Below are 25,020 nucleotides of genomic sequence, written 5' to 3' on the forward strand. Positions count from 1 at the left end.
ATCTTAGGCGGAGAAATACAGACCAGACACCCAACAACAGTATGCCAGTGGACAAATTGTTTTACAAGTTCTTAAAATCTGTGATGGAGTGTCGAAAGCAGAAGTACTCGTTGTTCTATGCCTAGGCAGGAGCATGTTACATTCCCACTTCTGGATATTCAGAGTGGATTTGTTAAAGCATGGCAGTTGTTAAATTTTGTAAATTTCATAGTTTGCGTCTATTGCTAAAAAGGTGGGTATTATTTTCTGTAAAGTATTGTTCGGCTGGAGTTGAACGAAGTTAGTAGTTTGTAAGTGACCACACCTCCTTGCACTAAACATTTACATATCCTGTAGTTTTCTCCCTCATACACTTCTTTTACGTCATACAGAAAGTGAAAAGAATACACACAGCATACAGGTGCTGTTAATCGATCCTTACCAAGGTAACAGTTCCGTATATCGGAAACACCTTAAACTCGGATATTTTGTGTTTCGCATGGTTCGTACTTACCAATTGTGTATTGCGGAACATAGTTCAAGGTGCCATTATGCTTTTTACACGAAAACAAACAATTTCTCGCATACAGAGATTTTTTTTAAATTCCTTTTTTCGCTTCCTTGACACACACTATGGCGGCCACCCACATCTTGACTCACGTTGTGGTTATGCAGTGTTTCCAACTCTCTTCACCGAAAAATACCTACTATCGTGTTCGTCACCGGTGGAAATTGTACATTATGCACAGGTAGCTGATGGATAGCCCCACAAACCATTCACGGATAGCCCCTACGAACCATTCTTGGATAGCCACATGAACCATTCTCGGATAGCCCCACGAACCATTCACGGATAGCACCACGAACCATTATGCACGGTAGCTGACTGATAGCCCCACGAACCATTTCCGATAAGGTTTGGTTAGGCAACCATAGTTAAAAAAAAAATAAAGGATTTGGAAACACTGACAGGGGCTTATGTCATCAAACGTATGCAGCATCCGGTTCACGTAGCGAAAGCAAAAATACCTCGACGAACGTTGGAAACTCTTTTCCATAAGTAGTTTCTTCTGTAAAAATGAAGAAATTTGTCTCCGATATACCGAACTGTTACAGAGAAATTTCCTAACCTCAAAAACTTGTTAGTCACTGGAAATGGCAGTGTACTAAATTGATAGTTGTCGAACTGGAAACTACAGTTGCATTTTGCAACTTGCAACTGCTAATTTTCAAACACTGGTAGTTTTTATTTTGTTTTATTTAATTTCGTGATGTGCACCTTCCTAATCAAATTTCACAAGAAATAATCACTCTCCTGAAGAATTCTCGGAATAAGTCTTTTAAGTATTTGTGAAAATACAGTAGGTTTATCTGAATAGCACTGCTGTACTAGGCTTGTCAACTTTGAAGAATAAAGTTCTGGGAGATTTCTTTGTAGCCTTCAAACCCTTTGGAATTTAGATTAAAATGTCCTGAAGTACCAATCTCCTGAATATCATTTGTTACCTGTTTATGGTCTTGCTACTGTGAATACAAAATTGAATGAATGTTTTGACCTATCAACCACAATTTGTAAGTAAACATACAAGTAAGTAATACTTTCTTGTCTTTTCTCGTGACTCCAAACTGGCCATGACAACAAGACGAGCACTGAGAGACACTTAATCTCACTGTGCCATACTACAAACTAAATCTATATATTGGATCAAATTTGGGTGATGGGAAATAGAGAAGTTTCAAGACTGAGGCAACAATGCATTTGTTTTAGTTTTCTGCAGCCCTGGTGAAGAAGGTTCGGTGTAACAATACGTTTAAATTTTCAATTTCTCTATCATTCCACTTACTTAAACAATAACTCTTTTGTTCACTATCACGAGTCTTCAAAATAATATTGTGAAGTTTAATTGCTTGGTTTGCAATAACAGATTTCGAAAGTAAAATAAAAATGTAATAATATCAATATAATAACACAATCTCATCATTCTTGGACATAACTGAGTCAATGGTTCGCAATTATTTCTAATTTCTAGATCCTGATACTACCACGACACCAAATTTTAACTATGTTTGCCTAACCTAACCGAAACTATACCGCGTTTGGTAGAACCTGTGCCGCTTCCCGCGCTAGGGAGCGCTCAACAGTTTCCGTGCTGGGGAAAGTCAAAGCCAGGCAGCCAATTAAAATACGCAACGTCGCAACAGCGTCTACGTAAACGCCTCTCTTCTGGCTTTCATTTGCTCCTCACTGCCCAGCAGACGATTTTTTCCTCGTTTCTCATTGACACCGAAACTGTTGAGCGCTCCCTAGCGCGGGAAGCGGGACAGGTTCTACCAAACGCGGTATAACCTAACCACGCGCCAATGGTTCGCAATTTCTGAACGTGACCGACAAATTTTAACTTCAGATTCGTGATTAGGAGGCGTCAATTAGTGAGTATGTCAAATATGAAGAAAATCGGAGAGGGGTCCGGTCATCTCAAGTCATACCGAAACTTGTCTCTTTCGTTCTTATGATTCTCATTCTTGTGCAAAATTATGGTTCCTTCGAATTTCTGTAATAAATTGTCACTTTTATAATACTAGATGTTAGAAAAAATATGAAAGGAGAACTTGCAGTCCAGATATAAAGGAAAAGTAAAGAGCTCCCCTGTGTATAGCACCACGCCATGAAGGCGTATAGGGGGTGTGGGGGGTAACGCCCCACACTTTCTTGTTCCGGTCGTGAGTGGGGGTGATGTGATCAGCATCACGCCCCTGACCACCTTTACCCCCCAGGGTTTCCCCCAGGTACTCATGTTATTCGACACTGGGTGGGTGCCGAGGCCACTTCCAGATATCTGATTGATAACTAAAGTACATTGACAATATGATCATAATTATCGGAAATATTGGTGAAGATGAGGTTATTGTCTATTATTTTATAGATTTTAGTCTTGTTGGCATTTCCTATAGAATTCCTATATGCAACAAAAATTTCTCCAGATCCAGTGTACTTATAAATGTAAGCAAAAAGCAGCATTTTCTACGACACTATAAATCCGCCAGAAAATGAAGAATGAACTTTTTCTGTTTTTATATTGTTTTATGGTGAAATAATGTGCCTCTGTTACCTTAGCCTTAAGGCTAGATGCATGTGATTGTAGCACCCAATACATTTGATGCCAATTGTAATTTTACATTTTACTCTTCCAATTTTCATGTGTTCTTGTGTGTGTAGAATGAAATTTGCTAAAAAAAAAAGTTGTGAAAGTGAATATTCATAATAATTAACGGATTATATATTTAATTGAAAAACACAAGGTTCAAAAGCAAAAATCATGATGATAAACATATCTGGAAAAATTTCATTTTTGGGCTGGAAAACCTGGAAATTTCAGGGAATTCGTATTCAAAAAGTCATAGCAACCCTGTTATGTATGAAAACTAATTAAATAAAAACTGTGTAAATAACTTACATAATGTAGTGGTATTCACTGCAAGCACTACATGTTAGCTAAGTGTGTTTTCAGCCTGTTTCTTCTTACCAGAGCGCAGAGTGACGAAAGTAGTCACATCTATTGCTTCTTATGCTCCTGCATAATGGCGGGTGCAGACCTTGAATATAAATTGTGCTGCAATTAGGTATGAATGGCAGAATGTTACTATGCCATAGTTCATAGTAATAGAGAAAGTATATTGTTGCAATAATTCTATGCCGATAAGGCGTCATAAAAAAAGGGACATTTTGACATTCCATTTTACTTTAAAAGAAATCGGGACAAAGGTTCAAGAAAAGAGAATGTCCTGGCTGAAGCCTGACCGGCCAGAGAATAGACTTCAGGAAATCAAGACTTTTCACCTCAAGTTGTGGGAGTTTCAAGGGGGAAAAGCGGTTTTGCTACATGCCTTATTTTTGTCCAGTCATACACGAGACCTTTTGCTGTCAACATGTGCCCTTCGCTCGCATTTCAGGGAGAGGCAGGGAATCGCTTGCTGTGTGGCAGCAACCATTAGGCCGTACCTGGCCTTGTTGAGGGTGCAACCTGTTTAAAAAAGACTCTAAACAAAAAAATTGACAATGCAGAATACCACAAGAATTTTCCCTCACCATGGCACCTGGACAAAGCCGATTTGTTCAGTGGTTCATGTGGACCCTCCCTTGCTTTCGACGGAAAAGACAAAAATAGAATGTTGAAGTTTGTTCTTTCTCTGTACGGGCATTAATACAAGATGTCTCATAACCTTATAATAGATGCATATTTCTATTTATAAATTGCAAATTGTTTGCAGATGCAGGAACCATTGCAAGCAGCAGGCTGCCAACACATTCCAGAGAGCATCGTTCCACTCCTGCGTCGTGCTGAGTGAGAAATTTGCCACCTCCATGGTTATAGATACAGAGAAGGCATACGACACGTCAGGCGACAGCGTAGTCATGACACCGGAAGAAGGAGTGGGCCTCGGCTCGTTGGCATGGTTGAATTCAGAAGCACCGGGATTTGGGGTTAATGGGAAAAAGGTAACGAGATCTCTTGTGTAGAACAACGAAGATGCGGTAATTTTTTAAAATAAGTTTTACTATTTTAATTTCTCCACTTGTTGTGTTTCCAGGTTTAATTTATTTTTCTTTAAAAATCATAGGTTAGGCAATTTTTGGTAACTCAACATTATGCATAAATACAAATGAATTGCACGTTCTTGTTTGTGAAAGTCTACAAATATGTTCATAGCAAGAGTTTATTTTGATTTGGTGTATTTTACTTCACTTTTCCGCCACTTTTGGCTAATCATGAAGATGAAGATGAGTGATATCATCACTCATCCACCCTATGTGACAGTTTGATTCCAGGCAATAGCATTGCTATGAATGTACAGCGTGTCCAGTTTAGAGCTATTAAAAAAGAAACTGTCCCAAAGTCTGTTTGACAAAGAATTTATTGGGAATGAAGGTGTATCCTGTTGCACAATACATTGCCATTACACATCACAAAATGAGAGACACTGGCTCCCGTCGCTGTCACTAACAATGTCAATACACTTCTATATAGATACCCGTAGCATGACATATATCCAACCTGTACTCCAACTCCATCCAAGTGTTAGACAGCTTGGTAGATGTGACGCTGTTCCCTTATTTATTTGTGTTTTTTGTAAATGGCAAGAGATGGCAGTAACACATACATACGCAGGTTTTGACGGTGACAGGTATTCGTAAACTGTAGTGGATGTTTCGCTTATAGCTATAAGCCAAACACGCTGTACTTACGTGAAGTAAATAAGGAATGGTAGTTTCGCTGTATGACAAGAGTGACAGATGCCAATTGGCACATCGTGTGTGTTCTTAATCTCAACCACTAACCCTTCTTTGTGGAACTCTTAAAAATATGCAGCGTATTTCTGTTAATGAAGCCATTAACTTCCACTTCCATTCTCCCTTTGGTATGTGATAGGCTCGAAAAAAAAAGTTGACAGAGAATTTTAGATACAGAGGAAATGTTTTCTCTATCCTGAAGAAAAGGTGAGCTCACATCATGAGCCTACTTTCTGATAGTCCAGAAATATATGTAATAATAATAATGTAGATGTTTTAAATAAATTATAGGTCTCCCCATAATATGTAAATTAATTAATATTGTATTATTATTACTACATGAATATGTAAAATGATTGTATATGAGTAGAGTTATAACAGCATGTATTCATTATTTGGTTGATGTGCAGTTAAGATCACCAAAATTTGTGTAAAAAGAACTGTCCTGGAAAGGAAATTAACGTCAAAAAGATAAGAGATGCAAATATTTTCAGCTGATTGAAAAACAAATATTCATATTAGTGTAATGTGAATGAATTAGTATAATGTTGGATACAGTTGACGAAAAATAAAGTTCTTGATTATTAATACTTTATGCATATTATTGTAAGTAGCATAAAGTTTCTTCGGTACTGTTATTCAAAGCCGTATGATGCCAATCTAATCCTTTCCTACCAGTCAGTTCAACAGAAATAAATAATCCTTGATTATACAACAAATGATAAAGAAGTATGTTTTCATTATTTTATTAATTGGTAAGTCTTTGGGTGAGGTGGGCGAGGCTCTGAATCCCCTGGACCCCCTTAAATACATCATCACATTACCTTCCAGAGACACTTTTACACACTATAGTGGGTGATTCAATACCAGTTGTGTATCTATCAAGAATGTTCGAGTTATACTGAAAATAAGGGGTGTCTCAGAAATCATTTCGTTTTTGAATCTGCCCTCTGGGGCAATTCGCACATTATGGAGAAATGAGATAGATCGCAAACGCTTGGCAACATTGTTAATATTTAGTTGCCATGGAGCGCTTTACGGGGCAGCAACGTGCTTTTTGTGTTCGTGCGTTTTTTTAAAAATAATGATTCTTATGTTGTTGTGTGTCGTTTGTACTGCCATCATTATAACCTGGCAGGAATGAGAGACGTCCCAAGCCCAAATATAATTATATTGGGTGAGAAAGTTTGAAAACACTGGAAGCACTATGACGAGTAAACTGCCGGGGCATCCAAGGTCATCAAGAGCGAACAGAAACTTTGACCGTTTGTGCCAGCGTGCTATTCCTCGTGCAACGCTTTGGCGAGTGATCAAAAACTTTAGTTCAAGAATAATGGAATGTGAAAACATGAACGGTCACCATTTGTCCACTTTTCCACAAATAAAAATTTAATGTTTAAGCTTTCTTTTGGTAATAAATTTATCTTTACACAAAAAAATTAATAGTTTTGAAAACAAAAATATTTCTGAGACAATTGATAATGACATTCTGTGCACACCTTGTGTATTTCTTAAGAATCTCCTCACCACTGCCTGCATTGCACTTCTGTAACTCGCCTTTATGCAGAGCAAGCAGCATTGATGTATTTTCCTTTGTCCGTAGGTGTCCGTGATATTTGATCCAGCGCAGTTTTACCAGCTCTTGGTTCAGAAGTCCAGAAGCGCTAAGGAGAGGATAACCCTGGCATCTCTGTATTTAGGCACAGGGGACCTTGAGAGAAAGCTAGTAAGCACTGGAGAAGATAGTGTGTTGTGTACTGTTTCTGCATAAGTTGTTAACTTTTAGTAGATGCCAATTTTATATGTGCACTAGCCCTGCAAACATGTCGTTTCTCCAAAATTTCCGAACTCTCTGGTTGAATGGTCAGCACCACACATCAGGGATCATGGGTTCGAATCCCGGCCTGGGCATGTGTTCTCTGTGAATGTTCCTTCCTAAATTAAATTGTAGCATCACATCCTCATCTTCGCTATTAGCCAAAACTGGCAGAAAGGCAAAGTCAAATAAACCAAATCGATCAATCATTTCTTCAAGACAGCAGGTGACATTTCAGTTCTGTCTTTTTTGTTGATTTATATACATATGAAGGTATGACATATTCATGGACTTATGCAGGATTTTTTCCAGGGAGGGGCAAGAAAGGTATTTTTTCCAGGGGGCAAAGGGGACATATTTTCTCCCCATAATAGTGATGCCCCCTCAAAAACACTGTTTCTGTCTGAAATTATCAATTTCCTTCAACAAACTGATAATAATTAACATAAATTACTGTGAATGAATACAAATTACAATATAATATATTAAATTAATCTGGGACCCCTTGATTACAAGGCAACAACGAGGTACAATTAGAAGAAGAATATAAGTAGGCTAGTGGTTGAAGCAATGGTCTAGGCAACCTAGATACTTGAATTTATGTACCATAAAAGAGCACCCTGTGTGGAAATATTACTTTTTTGAAATGTTTTGAAGACTTGTGTTAAAAATGGCTACAGTGGCACAAGTGGCTACAGCAATATGGATAGATTCAAATCACAATTTAAAGAAATAATTTATAGAATAATGTACATAAGTAATTTGTAGATATCAGAATCACTTTTGGCAAAAGTACATTAATCTCGTAGTCATTGAATGGTGTTTATTAATCTCTAAGATAGGCAAAAAAAGGTAAAGTGCTCCCCTGTGCTTAGCACCATGCCATGAATGCGTATTGGGGGTGTCGGGGTAATGCCCCACACTTTCTTGATCCGGTCGTGAGTGGGGGTGATGTGATCAGCATCATGCCCCTGACCGCCTTTACCCCCCAGGTACCCATGTCATTCGATGCTGGGTGGGCGCCTGGACTGCTTCCAACCTTAGAAAAGTTTCCGGATTTGAACTGGGCGGGAATCAAACCCGGGACCTGCATGGTAGTCAGACGTGTTATACGAAATGAAAATGTAATATATAAATCGTCAACTATTATTATATATATTATCTGAAACAGAAAAATGTATATTTACACATAATTTTTTATTTGCTTTGATCAAAATGTTCAAACATTTCTGCTTTAATTCATTACTTTTCTGCTTTAATTAATTACTTTTCTGCTTTAATTAATTACTTTTCTGCTTTAATTAATTACTTTACAGCTTTAATTACTTTTATGCCTTAATTAATTACTTTACTGCTTTAATTAATTACTTTACTGCTTTAATTAATTACTTTACTGCTTTAATTAATTACTTTACTGCTTTAATTAATTACTTTACTGCTTTAATTAATTACTTTACTGCTTTAATTAGTTAGTTTTCTGCTTTAATTAGTTAGTTTTCTGCTTTAATTAGTTACTTTTCTACTTTAATTTGTTACTTTTCTGCTTTAATTAGTTACTTTCTGCTTTAATTAGTTACTTTACTGCTTTAATTAGTTACTTTTCTGCTTTACTTAGTTACTTTTCTGCTTTACTTAGTTACTTTTCTGCTTTAATTTGTTACTTTTCTGCTTTAGTTAGTTACTTTTCTGCTTTAGTTAGTTACTTTACTGCTTTAGTTAGTTACTTTACTGCTTTAGTTAGTTACTTTACTGCTTTAGTTAGTTACTTTACTGCTTTAGTTAGTTACTTTTCTGCTTTCGTTAGTTACTTTTCTGCTTTCGTTAGTTACTTTTCTGCTTTCGTTAGTTACTTTTCTGCTTTAGTTAGTTACTTTACTGCTTTAGTTAGTTACTTTTCTGCTTTAGTTAGTTACTTTTCTGCTTTTGTTAGTTACTTTTCTGCTTTAGTTAGTTACTTTTCTGCTTTAGTTAGTTACTTTTCTGCTTTTGTTAGTTACTTTTCTGCTTTAGTTAGTTACTTTTCTGCTTTCGTTAGTTACTTTTCTGCTTTCGTTAGTTACTTTTCTGCTTTCGTTAGTTACTTTACTGCTTTAGTTAGTTACTTTACTGCTTTAGTTAGTTACTTTTCTGCTTTAGTTAGTTACTTTTCTGCTTTAGTTAGTTACTTTTCTGCTTTAGTTAGTTACTTTTCTGCTTTCGTTAGTTACTTTTCTGCTTTGGTTAGTTACTTTACTGCTTTAGTTAGTTACTTTACTGCTTTCATTAATTACTTTACTGCTTTCATTAATTACTTTTCTGCTTTCATTAATTACTTTTCTGCTGTGTTGTCGAGATATTTTTTAATAACAGTGTTTGATACAACTTAAATACAGCATTCAAATGTGGTGTCCCAATGATCCCTAGTGGTTCGAATTCCACTTTAAACTGTAGGTCCAGTCTCAATTAGCTTTATTGTGCATAAAGTGGACTTAAAACACCAACTCAATCAATCAAACAAGAAAATTACGGTGGTGGTGTCAAGGGCTACAACTCTAAAAGTAAGATGTTTTGGACGCTCAAGTTCAACTTTTGTTTTATTTTTTGAAAACAGGTTGAAGCCATCGAGGAGGGGCTGGAGAATGGCAGAGGCAAGTTGCAGGTGAAGATTCTTCTAGACTTCACGCGAGGATCAAGAGGAGCCGTCAATTCGAGGACAATGCTTCTGCCTCTGCTGAACAAATTTCAGGATTCATGCCAGGTTTGTTGGGAGTTGATCAGTTTTCAATACTTTCCTACATTCTGATAATTTTAGGTGGTGTGCAAAATTTCAGCTGACACATTCACTTGCAGTAAATGTGTAAGGGATTCTCTTTCGAATAATCAGTAGACCAATATTCATGATCAATTAACCTGATCTCACCATTAAGCCTTGTTTCCATGATAACCAAAAATTCAATATGCTGACCAAGGCAGAATTTATTTTATTTTAAAACATAAACTAAACATTACGTTTCAACCTTTTAGCAAGGTCTTCTTCAGACTCTGTACCAAATACAAATGAATTAAGCTACAAAACAGGAAGATAGATATATATATATATATATATATATATATATATATATAATGGATAAAAGCAAGGAGGGCCAAATGGGCTAAGTAAAAATCAAATAAGGTAAAAGGAAACATAAATTAGCGAAAATTTTGAATTTTCTTACTGTCCGGTGAGTGTTTCCTTTTACCTTATTTGATTATATATATATATATATATATATATATATATATATACACACACACACACACACCAAAATCACTTCCCTTCCCCCCCCCAGACACAAGAATATTAGAAAGTTGTTTATCTGGAACATTCCTTTCCAGGTGTGCCAGCAGGTGAACTTCTCCTGTCAATCTTCATTTCACCTAACAGACAATTTAGATAAACATTTCCTTTCATCTGGAACTCAATTGTTAGCATATGCAGATGATGCAGACTTATTAGTGGATGATATAAATACAATTAAGAATAATGCTAAAATATTTATCAAAACTGCTAAATAGATAGGTTTGGAAGTTAACAAAGAGAGAACTAAATATATGCTTATAGGCCGAAACCAAGTGTTAGATAATAATCAAAATCTAATTATTGATAACATCTCGTTTGAACCAGTTTCCAAATTCAAATACTTAGGAGTAATATTAACAAATGAAAATTATATTAAAGAGGAAATAAAAAGTAGGCTTAATTCAGGAAATGCATGTTACTTCTCTCTTCATAAACTTTTGTCTTCTCGTTTAATATCTAAGAAACTAAAAGTTAAAATATACAAAACAGTAATTTTGCCTGTAGTATTATATTGGCATGAAACTTGGTCCCTTACATTGAAAGAGGAACATAAATTGAGAGTATTTGAAAATAGGATCCTTAGGAAAATCTTTGGACCTAAAAGGGATGAGGAGACAGGTGAGTGGAGAAGGTTACATAATTTAGAAGTACATAATTTGTATTCATGTCCAGATATTATTAGAATCATTAAATCAAGAAGACTTAGGTGGGCAGTCCATGTGGCACGAATGGGAGAGGAAAGAGAAGTTCACAGGATTCTTGTTGGGAAACCTGATGGTAAGAGACCTGTAGGAAGGCCAAGACGAAGATGGAGGGACAACGTTGAGATGGACCTAAAGGAAATTGGTAGGGATGGAAAAGAGTATATAGATCTTGCTCAAGATAGGGACAGATGGAAGACCTGTGTTGCTGCAGCCATGAACCTTCGGGTTTAAGAAGGCTAGAGAGTTCGTTAGTTAGTTTGGAACGGGGTTAGACTCCTTATCTCACACTCTTTTTTCTTATCCTTTCTTTCTTCATCCTTCTTTTGTCCTCCTTCGCTCTTGTCCTTTTCACTCTTTCTAACACTTTCTTCCATTCTTTGTTTATCTTCAGTCCCCCCTGCAATGAATTATTGTTGAATGTAAAGCATAACTCACAGCCTCTGCCCTGTACAATTTCGACGTAAGTATTATTACTTTCTTGTATAGACGTCACATTTTAGATATTGAACATTGAACAACTTTCATGGCTTTCATTTTTATTGATTATGGATGTGTTTTTCACATAGATTGCTCTCTACCACACTCCAGCACTGAGAGGCTTCCTGAAGTGGCTGATACCGGAACGGTGGAACGAAGTTGTTGGCCTGCAGCACATGAAGATTTATTTGTTTGACAATTCATTACTAATCAGTGGGTAAGCAGAGTTAGTGCTTTGAACTTTATTTCTCTTGTGTACATTATATTGCGGTACTTACGATAGGAGAAGAGTGTGATGTAAAAATATTTCCAATAGGGCTCAGCTGATACCACTGCTGTAACCGAAACTTTTCACGTATAACGTCGAACCCATGCCGTTGGTTGAACCATTCGAATTTATATTTATACTTTTGTTATAAATTAATATTAATAATATAAAAAAATCACAGAACAATTTAGTAGTATGTAGCATAATTTCGGAGTTTAAATGACACCATGGATGTCCAGAAGGTGCAAGGCTAGGAGACACTTCTTGAAAAATGAATGTCAACCATTTTCACACATACAATTTCATTTCAGTCACATCAGATTGTTAATTATTGTAAGGACATTGTAGAAAATGTTAACTTCAAATTGAATTAGTATATTTTGAGAAGGGAAATATACCTCGTTTACCCCAACCCCTGAAAAAAAAATTCTTTGCTTAATCCTCCCTGGTAGAAAGAAATACTGCGGACGTCCATGAACAATACTTTTTCTAAACATGAGGTTTGCAACGCTGCTGTAAGCCTGTGGCCGTAGGTTTACAAACCTAGGGTTTGGCCTGCTCTTCTCCCTATATTCCTTGCTTCTCCATCCAGATACGGTAGGCACTGCTCCTTCGTGGTCAGAAATTTGTAAGGCAACATTCAGACGGCTTAAACTTTCTGCAAGCAGAAGGCGGGAGTTCCCATGTGCCCTCTGGTGATGAAGTGTTGCAATCTAACAAACAGGATCTCGAAGACTGGTATCGGGCCGAGTTGAACTTTGAAGTTTTTACGAATTTTGCCATATAATTACATACATTTTACTAGAACTAATAAAGTGTAAGCCCGGCTTACACGGCTTACATGGACGCTCCACGCCTGTTCCCATGGATTTTCACTTTCTATCAGAATGCTTTGCATCACCAACTAAAGTGACTGTATTCTGACAGGAGATAGAGTGTGTGCACTGCCACGCAGGAACCATAACAACAGTGTATGTCACGCAAGAAATGAATGAGAAGAACTTGCTCAAAAATCACTTCCATATATCAAAATGTCATGAACATCCATAGGTCAAGTGACTCACACTGTAAAGTACTATTTTAAAAGCACAATAAAGGTATGGTTTTGGGTATATTTGGCAGAATAATGTGCCAAAATAAAACCTCGAATTTTCAGAAAAAATAACCAAAAAATCAAGGTCCCTACCAATAGTTTGGCGATACTTGAACATTGTAACAATTTAATGCTAAAACTAATACTAAACTCCATGCTTAATAGCCTTCTAAGGGCCAAGGCCTGTCAGAGTGGCTTTTTGTTGGATGGCCCGTGGTCAGCCCATGAAGTCCCATTGCTGCTGTTTTCTGGCTGAGACCGGAGCCCAGTACTTACCTTCAAGTAGCTCCCTAATTGTCAACGCCGAAATTTTGGGTGCTTTCTCCGGGAATTGAACACAGGCCTGCTTGTCCCCAAAGGCGAGAGTGCTAATCATTTATCTGCATGGGAACCCTAACAATTTAAAGTGCGTTCAAATATTTAAGTATAAGTTGTCCATTTGAACTAGATTCTATCAATCTACCAGAGATTTGCTTCAGATTATTCATAATTTCACTGAAGGTAAATATTAAATCACAACATTACTTTCTCCCCACAACCTCACTACAAAAATAATGAAAACTATGCATTTTGCACAATTCCATTATATTCAGACTCGGTGAGAGTATTGTGTGCCATTTTTGTGGGCCAAACCATCAACTGGTGAGAGTCAATAAATTTGAACGGTTACTTTTTGATATTGGTACATAGGCAATGCTCAAAAAATCTTCTTCAAAGCTAGGTGCCAGCTCTGAATATCAGGTGCCAGGAAACCACCTACTAACAATTGTGCGTACTACGGTGTTTTAAAAGTTGCGCAACCCATACTTTGAAAACGTATATCTTGAAAACCATAAGAGATATTAACACCAGGTTTTCTGCATTTAAAGCCTCATCCATTGAGATATTTGGCGACCGGGATTTTTCGAGCCCTGTACATAGGCATCAATATTAGAAAAACAAATATCCTTGTGGTCAATGTTAGGTACAATGGAATCTTGATTATGCATTTTTCAGGGGACCAAGCTGAAAAATCTTAAAATGCATGAAAATGTAAAATCTAGGAAAATTTCTTAACATTTTGCTATGTTGGGTCCATCAAGATTGAATGTATAATGCAGGAAAATCTAAAATTAGAGAACATAACCACTGTAGTTGGTTAGCGCACCATATTTGTAGGTTCAATCCCTACCACTAGCAAATAGAAATTTGTTCTCCTGTGGACAAAACAAGAGGCACACTCTTGAAACAGTGTTAGAATAGGTAGGTAAAGTTCCCCGTGCATATATCACCGTGCCATGAAGGCACATTTAGGGGATGTGTGTGTGTGTGTGGGGGGGGGGGGGGGTAGCGCTCCACACATTCTCTATCCATCAGCACCATGCTTCAGCCACCTTTACACCCCAGGGTTGCTCCAGGCAGCATTGATTAGAGGCTGGGTGAGCCCCAAAGCCACTTTATGCGGGTACAAGGACTGAAAAATTCTGATCTTAGATCACCCACCCTGGGAATCGAATCTGGGTCTCCTGCGTGGCAGTCAGATACTCTAGACTAGACCACCCCGACTCTATTGTGTTAGGAAATGTATGGTTAGTAACACTAGACAATGGATGTCATGCTAATGTCGCTAGCATTCAGAGAATGTGTCTCATTTTATTGAGGTGAAGGTGGTATTACGTAACAAGTACAGTGGTGTCAGATTAAATAGAATGAAAGTTTTTGAAAGTGCCTCCCAGATCGTGCAGTGCTAGCATCGTGCCCTTCTAATCGAGGAGTCCCAGGTTCGATACCTGGTGGAGGCACACAGTGGTTCGGATCCCACTTTAACTCTTTCGCTGGGTTCAATATGCGTAACTTACGGAAAGTGACTGCAGTCCATTTGAAATATTCTCGTCGCTGCTGGTGTCGAGTGAAGTCGCCCCGTAACGAAAGCATTACTGGATGATGCTGCCACCTAGCGGCAATCGTTTCAATTATTTCTCAAGGACAAATCGTGCTTCTTTTCTGAACAAATGAACTTTGTGTACCGCCATGCGTATGTAAACAAGAATGGCAGCACGTAAGGTTTTGAAACACTCAGATCACAGAGAAGTAACAGAGCTTTTGGATGTTATTTCGGACTTTGAATTTAGTGGATCAGATGTAATTAGTGCTGGAGAAGATGGAGAAAGTGACTGTGTTGACGATGTGTTAGTGAGTGGTACAGATTCGTGTTCAGAATGTCAAAGTGATTCTGTAAATGGTGGTGTTCATAGTTTTGAGATCTACCACACAAAAAAGAACTTCACAGCTACCTGTCAGTGCTAGACTGTAACATAAGCATAATTTTTTCATTAAAATCTACCTTAAAGTGTACTTATATAGAAAACTGATTTACTTTTGTAGAAGTAGTATACGTAGTAGGGTTCTAGAATAATTATTTACAATTTTTTTAAATTCTGAAAAATCCTCAAAAAAACTGCGCAGCGAAGGCCACATTCGCTTGAAAAAGTTTGCAGCGAAAGAGTTAAACTTTAGGTCCAGTCCAGATTAGCCTTACTCTGTATAAAGTGGACTTAAAACACCAAAGCAATCAATGAAAAGCAAGTTTCTGAAGAGGTAAATATGTAATTTTGAAATGATTTTAGTCTGCACTTCATTTCCTCGTCACTTACCACAATTAATCATTTCTTTTTTAGGGCCAATCTGAGTAACGACTACTTCACCAATCGCCAGGACCGCTATCTTCTCATCGAGGATTGCCGCGAGCTGGCCGATTTCTACGATGAACTGGTATCAAATGTGTGCGAGATATCCCTGCAGTTGGATGCAAAGGACAAAGTGGACTTGCACCCCAAGTGGTCCGTGCACCCGTACCTCGGCAAGCACAGTGAATTCGTGAACAAAGCAAGAACTAAAGTGTGGAACTTTTTCTGTAATGCAAGGACGAAAAGAAGTGCAATTTCTAGTCTTGGTGAAAGTTGTAGCGAACCTGACAAGAATCCTGCTGTGCAGCATCGAGTGGAAGAGGTTGATACGTGGATCTACCCGTTAATCCAGATGGGGCCGTTGGACATTGAGCACGACAGTATCGTGAGCCAGAGGTTGATGCGATGTGCATTGCCAGGAGCGGTTATGGCCTTTGCAACTGGGTATTTCAATCTTGTAGACAAATACATGGACACGATAGTGTTTCAGTCGCAAGCTGCGTACAGGATGCTTATGGCACACCCCAGAGTAGGTACACGATGAAAATAATGCAGAGTTGCGAATATGGATAAAAGCAAGGAGGGCCAAAAGGGCTAAGTAAAAATCAAAGAAGGTAAAAAGAAACACTCACCGGACAGTAGAAAAATTCAAAATTTTCGCTAACTTCGTAACATCATCGGTGTGAGGAGAAAGAGACGGAATTTTTATACTGTCCGGTGAGTGTTTCCTTTTACCTTCTTTGATTTTTACTTAGCCCTTTTGGCCCTCCTTGCTTTTATCCATTATATATATATATATATATATGGACCCCAACTTCCGGTTCCGTCTTTTGTTTCTTCTCACACCGATGATGCTGTAAATTAGCGAAAATTTTGAATTTTCCTACTGTCCGGTGAGTGTTACCTTATTTGATTTATATATATATATATATATATGCCGTATTTCTTCAAGACACCATTGAATGTAAGGCACACCTTAATATTGCTTCAGATTTTGAAAAAGGAGAAAGGTGCACAGATGTATATAATACTGATACTTTATTAGAAAGTACCATAGTATTACATTACATTATACTTACATTTACCATTCACACTACTACCATAGCCATTAGCAGTTACAACTACCATAACATAAACTGTGGCGCAACATCCCATTGAGGGCCCTGGTGTACCAACAAGCCTCACTCCCACCTGATCATACTCATCCACTCACCCTGAGGTGGAAAATCATCCAACCCGTTAGGGGGTGATATGTAGTCAGCACGACAAACCCCCAGTCGTTGTAGGTTTTCTATGACCGGGTTACGCTTCTCATTCGCAGTTCCCCAATTTCCTCATGATGGTGGTTGGCCACTGGTCCCGTACATTGGCCGAAATCTCTGGATAAAAGTTGTTATGCTTCTTCCCCCAGAAGACTCGAATCTGTGTGCATCCCACAGCCAGAGTCCAAAACATGACATTACAGCACACTATACTATATTACACTAATACCGTGTATATTTATACATATATACTCAAATCCAAGGTGCATTTAAATTTTCACAGAAATTTCTAAGAAATACAGCATATATGATGCAAGAGAAAGAGTGTAGATCTCTCTCTCTGTTCTAAGGTGGAATCCAAACCAATGTGTTCCCCACTGGGCGGAGATGTGGAGAATGGTTGATGGGGGGTGTCCCCCTTTTCCCTAACTTCTTTCACTTGCCTGTGGGGTGGAAGAGAGGCAGAGTGTGATATATGCGTAGGGATGCACTGATCTGAAATTTTTCCCGTGAAGAACCAGAGTGACTAACGATAGAAAAACAAACTACATATTTGGACATTTATTTTTACGAAACCAAAGTATGTATATGGAGTATATGTTGATATTGAATGAATAATTTTATAGAAATATTGGTTTGGTACAGCGTTATGCATGTGCTAGGGATGTAGTTATCAGTATTACTGTTTTATCAGTGTTTCAAAAAAAAAATCTGTTCATCCAGCCATTTTCTGTTAATATATTTGCTACCTTTTGGGTATAAATTAATATATTTGCTACCTTGTAGTGTATAAATTCCAGTTAGATAAGCAGTATTTGTATTTCAGGTGTAGCTGCATCTCTATACATTGTGTCTGTCCTCTGAATTTTCAACTCGACCTTGGTCTTTCTTCAGGAGAAATTAATGAAAGGGTTAAAATATTTAAAAGGGGTTAAAAATTCAATGTCCTGTCATGTCTCAAGTTCTTATGATTTTTAATCCCTTTGAACTATTTTAATCATTCATGATTGCTGCAGCAAGCCTGTATTTAATATTGCATAAGTAGAGTTTCATGATGAAAGTTGTGCGAATTACTCACAAATTTAATATAAATATATTAATAACTTAAGTTTTGCGAGTATCTATGTTGCTCCTGCGACGTTTCGGGACGCAACTGCTCCCTTCTTCAGGCTGTTCATGTTTAGGTTATATATAATTCATAACCACGTCGACCTCTCCATAGGTACATGATATGGGATTGGTAAAAGGTGTGTGGTTAAAACAAATAAAAATCAAAAACCCATTACAGGTGCATGTCATAGTTCCATGCTGTTTCCCCGATTAAAACTTTAAAACTGTGAATAGCCACGGCCCGCGTGTGCTGCAATTGCAATACTCCAAAGTTTCCTCGTAGAGCATGAGGTCGGGCACCTCCCCTCTATTTCCCCTCCATCCCCCCCTCCTCATCCATTCCAGTTCACGTCAAGTCTAGTGAGAATTCCTCTTCCATTTGAGCTTGGCGTGCTACTTCCGGGGTTACGTTAAATCCTAAAGTAAAAAAAAAAGTAAAGCTCTCCCCTGTGCATAGCACCACGCCATGAAGGCGTATAGGGGGTGTGGGGGTAACGCCCCACACTTTCTTGATCCGGTCGTGAGTGGGGGTGATGTGATCAGCATCACGCCCCTGACCGCCTTTACCCCCCAGGGTTTCCCCCAGGTACCCATGTTATTCGACGCTGGGTGGGCGCCGGGGCCGCTTCCAACCTTAGAAAAGTTCCCGGATTTGAACCGGCCGGGGATCGAACCCGGGACCTTGAGCATGGTAGTCAGACGCGTTACCGACTGAGCCACCGCGGCCACGTTAAATCCTATTTTTACGTATTCCTTCCCATCCCACTTCTTGAACATCTTCCCCCACATCTCATCGATATTCCCATCATCCCTGTTTAATTTATTCTCTCTTCCCTTACATATATACGACCCTTCATATACATTCCTTCTTATAGGTTTTTTCTATAAGAGTATTGCAATTGCAGCGCACGCGGGCCGTGGCTATTCACAGTTTTAAAGTTTTAATATTCCAAGGAGCAGTTTCTAATCGGGGAAACAGCATGGTACTATGACGTGCACCTGTAATGGGTTTTAGATTTTTATTTTTTTTAACCACACACCTTTTACCAATCCCATATCCTGTACCTATGGAGAGGTCGACGTAGGTTATGAATTATATATAACCTAAACATGAACAGCCTGAAGAAGGGAGCAGTTGCATCGCGAAATGTTGCAGGAGCAACATAGATACTGGCAAAACGTAAGTTATTAATATATTTATATTAGAGTTTCATGTTTCCGCATTGCAAATTGGATTGTTTTTCAGATTAATTTCAAAGGACCACTACCTTCATTAACTGAGGTTACAACATCTGGGATAAGGATGGCAGTGTATCTATGGCTCGAGAGCAAACAAAACACTGGCACACTACAGTCTTCATTCCAGATGCCATATTCTCAGTTAATAAATTATTTGGAAAAAACAATCCAATTCGCAATGCGGAAACACAAAACTCTACATTCTTCTTAAAGGTTTGCACTTTTTGTCCAAGCAAAATAATGCATTATGTGTGTGTTTATATTGGCGTAAGCCTGAGGAAGTTGTGGGAAACCAGGACGAAACGTCACAGGAAAAATATGCATAAAAACCACTTAAAATAACCGTATGATATTATTTTGCAACAAAACTCTACTTATGCAATATTTTAACCATTTTCCACTCTAGACGCCGTACCCTTAGTGAATTGAATGGACCAGCTATGTAAATAGCTAGTGGTGCATACCAGAGATTAAACTCGGGTCCTTCATATTCGGTGTCAGTGCTCAGAGCTATCAAGCCAATCTCTGGCTACAGTTTTCGTATTATTTTTCAGTAAGTTATAATTGGAGGCATGCATGTTTCGTTTTTGACGCAAACACACAGTGTGAAATAACTCACTGTAATTGCCCATTTGTCATGTTTTTGAAAAGTGTGAGGAAACTTAGCAAGTTTTGTCACGAAGTGATGCGAAATAAACTCTTAAACATGAAATTTAGAGTTTATTATTGAAGTGAGCCTTCAAAATTAATAAAAGAAACTAAAATAGAAGAACTATCCAATTCTGCAATGTGGAAATACTAAACTTCACATACATAATTTTAACCATGTTTTAACTATTCCACAACTCAGTTTTCTCCCATCTGTGAAAAAGGACTGATGTAGTCTGAAAATTTGGAGGACAAAGTGAGGTACATGTTTTGATTTCATCTTGTTTTCAATATGCTGATGACACGTGGTTTTAAACACCAACTTTCTAGATGTGTACATACTGTTTACAGGCAAATGGGTTTTTTGGAGCCAGAGGTTTGGCAGGTGGAATTCCATCAGCTTACACGCTGATTGCGAAGACGTTTTTCTCCAAAGTATCTTCGGCAGGAGAGAGATCTCGGATCGGGTTGTTTGAATACCAAAGACCAGGCTGGACCTACCATGCGAAGGGGGTGTGGTACACACTGCCAGGTGATTGCTTGCCATCTTTAACCCTCGTTGGATCCCCTAACTTTGGTAAGTATTAAATCATTTGCTTCTTTGTGGCGAAACCTCTCGGTAGTGCGTAGCTGTGCATGTGCATATTTTGGCTTGTGTGTTAATCTGTTATCCTTTTCTGTTTCTCTTGCCTAACTCTGCTTTCTTTGTTGTTTTTATGCTCTGTATTTGTAGGACGAAGTTGAGATGAAGATAATACTGAATAAGCCATCATTCAGTAGGTTAGGTTTTACTTAAATGTGAAATGACACTACTTCGTTAATGAAGTCTGATAGCCTGATGATAATTTTGAATTGAATGGACCAGCTATGTCAATAGCTAGTGGTGCATACCAGAGATTAATCTCTGGTCCTTGATATTCAGTGTCAGTGCTCAGAGCTATCAAGCCAATCTCTGACTACAGTTTTCATATAATTTTTCAATAAGTTATAATTGGAGGCATGCATGTTTCGTTTTTTACGCAAACACATAGTGTGAAATAACGCACTGTAATTGCCCATTTGTCATGTTTTTGAAAAGTGTGAGGTGCGTTTTCTTAGGAAGTTTTGTCACGAAGTGATGCAAAATGAACTCTTAAATATGAAATTTAGAGTTTATTACCGATGCTAGACTTTCCGGAAGTCTGAATTCTTCTGTCAGTTATGCAAATCAGAGAAAATTGATTAACTATGCTAAAAATTATTTGAGAAGCAAAAATGGACTCCTTTACACAAACTCGTAACTACAAAAAAGTGCTATTAGGAAGGAATTGTTTATTTTGTGTAATAAGTGTGGTTTTTAAATCAAATTGAGTTTTTTATTCACCACTTTATACACAGATTTTGATCCTGAAATGTGCCTAGATTTCGTACCGAAATCTTGATATTTTATTCACCATATATATGTGGCCCTAGTTATAATTCTGGCTCTGAATTTGTTGACCTAAATAGTTTCCAAAGATTATCTTTAAAATGACCTAAAATGTTTAACTGCTGTAGAGATCAAATAAACTTTAAGGTGATTTGTTTAGACTCTCAGTTGCACGAAAACACAAGCAACAGTCTTTTTATTGAAAGATTGTCAATCATGGATGGATCCAAATGCCAGTTTACTGTGTACCAGCTATCAATATCCAGGGCTTCATTATAAAGTCTGCAAAAACTATAATACATCGGCATTGTCTTTGACCAGCAACTCAGTCTGAGCGCTCGCCTAGAAGCATGGAACTGCTGAGGTGCATACCGAATTTTTGTTTAAAATTTATATTTTCTTTTTCGCTTTTCTGTCATTATTGGGAGGTAAATCGTATAAATTTTACATCCGCTAGTTGTCCTGTCTTTCGGAAGAAAAACAAAGCTGATTTCATATCTTTGAGACAATTATTTCTCTTGCTATGAGTTTTTTTGTACATCACAGCAAGTTTGAAAAGTGTGCGCTTCAAAAGTTCCTCCGTAGATGCTTACACACTGTAGACTATAGAATGAAACATTGAAGACTTTAGTTTTACTTTCCAACAGTATTTTGATTTTCATACATTCGGTTAGATTTCATATATTTGCTAATGGCTCAGTGACTGGGTGCGTTAAGCGGCTGATCTTGCCACTGATGTTCTTGAATTTGAGTCCCAGCCTGGTGATGGGTGTTCTTTGTGAGTACCCACCCCTTCATCAATTTCATCTATTCGTCATTTACCCTCATTGTCGCTATTAGCCAAAAGTGGCAGTAAAGCAATTCTAAATATAAAAAATACAAATACATTTAGATATTTGCTGTATCATGTGAAGGATACACTCATCCTTTAACACTAAGTGTATCAAACAAAAACAGTTTGTTTCTTCCTTCTCTTCTTTTATTCCACACTGCTTTTTGTTATCCTGCTTCCTTGATACCTTGCTTGTGAGTAAAAAGAAAAATTTTGGCTATTGCTATGTGTGGTGCATTCGCTTTTATATGTATGCATGTTTCTGCATGCCCTGTTAATCTACAATGGGTAGGATGACAGTATTCAGAAATTTATCACAAAAAATAGATAACTTAAGTTATTTTTTCATTTTGAAAAGTGAGTTTGTTCCAGTTACTCATTTTAAAAAATGGATGTGTTGATTGAACACTAAACTAGAGCACACTTCTGCAAAACTATTCACATATCGTCTCTCAATTTCGATGACCACTGCCACCATATAATTGGGAATGGTGCTACTGCATCTGTTCTTCACAGAAACATGAATGAGCATGTTACTTTTACTGATTTGGAAGAACGAGTTTGTTTGTTACTAGTTTGAAAATGATTTGTATTAATTACTCATTTTGAAAAGTGAGTAAATTTCAGTTACTCATTTTGTAAAGTGAGTAAATTTCAGGTACTCATTTTGAAAAGTGAGTTAATTTCAGTTACTCATTTTGAAAAGTGAGTAAATTTCAGTTACTCATTTTGAAAAGTGAGTTAATTTCAGTTACTCATTTTGAAAAGTGAGTAAATTTCAGTTACTCATTCAGTTACTCATTTTGAAAAGTGAGTTTGTCTCAGTTACTCATTCTCAAAATGAGTTTGTCCCAGTTACTCATTTTGAACTAAGTGAGGTTATTGCTTATTTTGAAAAAGTCACTTAGTTGAGTGACTTTGAAAAAGTGACTTAGTGACTCAATACATGCATTTCAGTCAGTCTTTATGGAAAGTAAGTCCGTTTCAGTATTGGTTACTTTAAAGGGTAAATTACTTTCCCAACTACTGAGTACTTGTAACTTTTGCATGGATAATGCTTTCAATTTAAATACGCACAAACGGTGATCTCCTTTTTCATGGATGCCTGTTTTAAACAAGAAGTAACTATTTAAAAAGAAAAACAAAAAAAAGGTAAATTGATATTGTTGACTGTGTCATTGGTGTCAATTGCAGTATGCCTTACGTCTCCTCTTTCTCTCAATAATTGTTTGATTGAACATTGTGTTAAAATCTGCATGTCTTGTCTTTCTGATTCCACTTGCCTTGGCTTTGAGTGTTATGCTTTCCTTCAGCTTGTAAAATTGGCTTTCGGTGTTGCGTATCTCTGGTTGTGAGTTTTTGATTTGTTCTCTGCAGAAGTAGTCTTAGTTGAGGTAATTATATTGTTGCAATTCATGATTTCAACATGTTTAATATTACTCGACTAGTGTACACAGACAAATTGGGCCTGTGTGTTCAATAACAATGGATAATAAGTAAAATTCAGAAAAGATGTAATGTCGAAATATCAGGAATACTACCAGTACAAACGTGCACCATTACATGCAAGCATTCATTTATACCTAAATTTTGTTTAGTGCAGTGTCGTTTAGTATTGAAAATTAATCTGGTGTGACCAACTACAGAGGCAATCTGCAGAGATTTAAATTCTGAAACTGTCAGCCAGTAAATCAATGAGTTGCATTTACACACACACACACAGTGGCGTTGCTAGGCCCTTTTGGAGGGGGCTTCAGCCCCCCCAATCCCTCGATAAGCCCCCCCCCCAATTTTTAGCTATTATTACATACAGTATTTCGAGAAAACATATTTGAACAATTGTTAATGCAAGAACATAACTCTAGATATATATATTCTGGGAAAGAATCGTTTTGTTGTGACATAGTTTCTTTTTAAACCACGATCTTACATCTGACACGTCATGTCTTTAGCTGGCAACAGTGCAAACGATCGCCGTCATTTGTTCTATTTTCACAACGGTTGCTACGCGAGGAAACGGTAGTGGTGCGTTTTGTGTTACGGAGTTTGTGATATTGTGTGTTTGTTATCAAAGCTTTTTGTGACATTTACTGTTGTTCGTACAACAATGGACAAATTTATTATTCGAAGTAAGCGCCTTAAATCGGAAATCGGAAAAGGAAGAGTGCCATGAATTGTGTGTGTATTGTGTTATTGATAATTTTGCAAGAAATTCGAACCGCAGAGTACAGCTGATACATAAAGACATAGTTCACCAGCATTAGAAAAACAGAACAAGAATATCCATCTGTTTTCATAAAAATTAATGCAGTAAATCTATGTTAATTTTAATTTCTTATGCTTGTTATATATTATTGTCTTATTAATCACTTTGCTATTTTCAAACATTAAAAATATTTACAATAGTAGTAAGTCATGTATCTGTTTGCAGCCCCCCCAAAGCAGATGGCCTAGCGACGCCACTGCACACACACACACACACAAACACATGCAACAGCCAAAAATGCAACCACTAATTCACAGAGTCAAGTGTGGTGTACTTTGGTGACGACACATTTTGTTCCTTAAAGGCTCACACATTGCATTTTCTCCTCAGGATACAGATCGGTGTACAGGGATCTCGAGACGCAGGTTGCTGTGGTAACGAGAAATCCCCATCTGCAGCAGATGCTGCACGACGAGCAGGAAAGGCTGTTCCAACGAGGCTCTGTTATGTCTGAGGAGACTTTCTCCCTTCCCGATCGTGGCATTGCATTCTGGGTCCGTGTGTTTGTTTGGACATTTAAAAGCTTCTTCTAGCTCCAATGGATGTGGATCTCTGATATTTGTGAACAAAGTGTGATGACTGTTAAGTTATTGTAGAACCCATTGTTAAGTTTTTAGATTAAATAATGAAGCTTTACATTGTG

General features: G+C 37.6%; 1 protein-coding gene across 2 annotated transcripts; it reads left to right on the top strand.

Moving 5' to 3' along the window:
* The first annotated feature begins 79 nt into the window (after positions 1-79).
* Positions 80-25,020, top strand: PGS1 (Phosphatidylglycerophosphate synthase 1). 2 transcript variants are annotated; one of them, XR_014440688.1, is made up of 8 exons: positions 80-232; positions 4,249-4,477; positions 6,873-6,995; positions 9,676-9,822; positions 11,675-11,802; positions 15,604-16,145; positions 20,223-20,448; positions 24,708-24,846. XR_014440688.1 is itself a non-coding variant. In XM_083110979.1 (8 exons), the coding sequence occupies exons 1-8, from the start codon at positions 180-182 to the stop codon at positions 24,908-24,910; spliced, it is 1,647 nt and encodes a 548-aa protein (XP_082967105.1). In that variant the 5' UTR covers positions 80-179; the 3' UTR covers positions 24,911-25,020. The 2 variants fall into 2 exon arrangements, 1 of the variants encoding a protein (XP_082967105.1); XM_083110979.1 differs by having other exon boundaries at positions 15,604-16,141; positions 24,708-25,020.

Source organism: Lepisma saccharinum, chromosome 24 (assembly GCF_977018435.1).
Source record: "Lepisma saccharinum chromosome 24, izLepSacc3.1, whole genome shotgun sequence".
NCBI classification, from domain to species: domain Eukaryota; kingdom Metazoa; phylum Arthropoda; class Insecta; order Zygentoma; family Lepismatidae; genus Lepisma; species Lepisma saccharinum.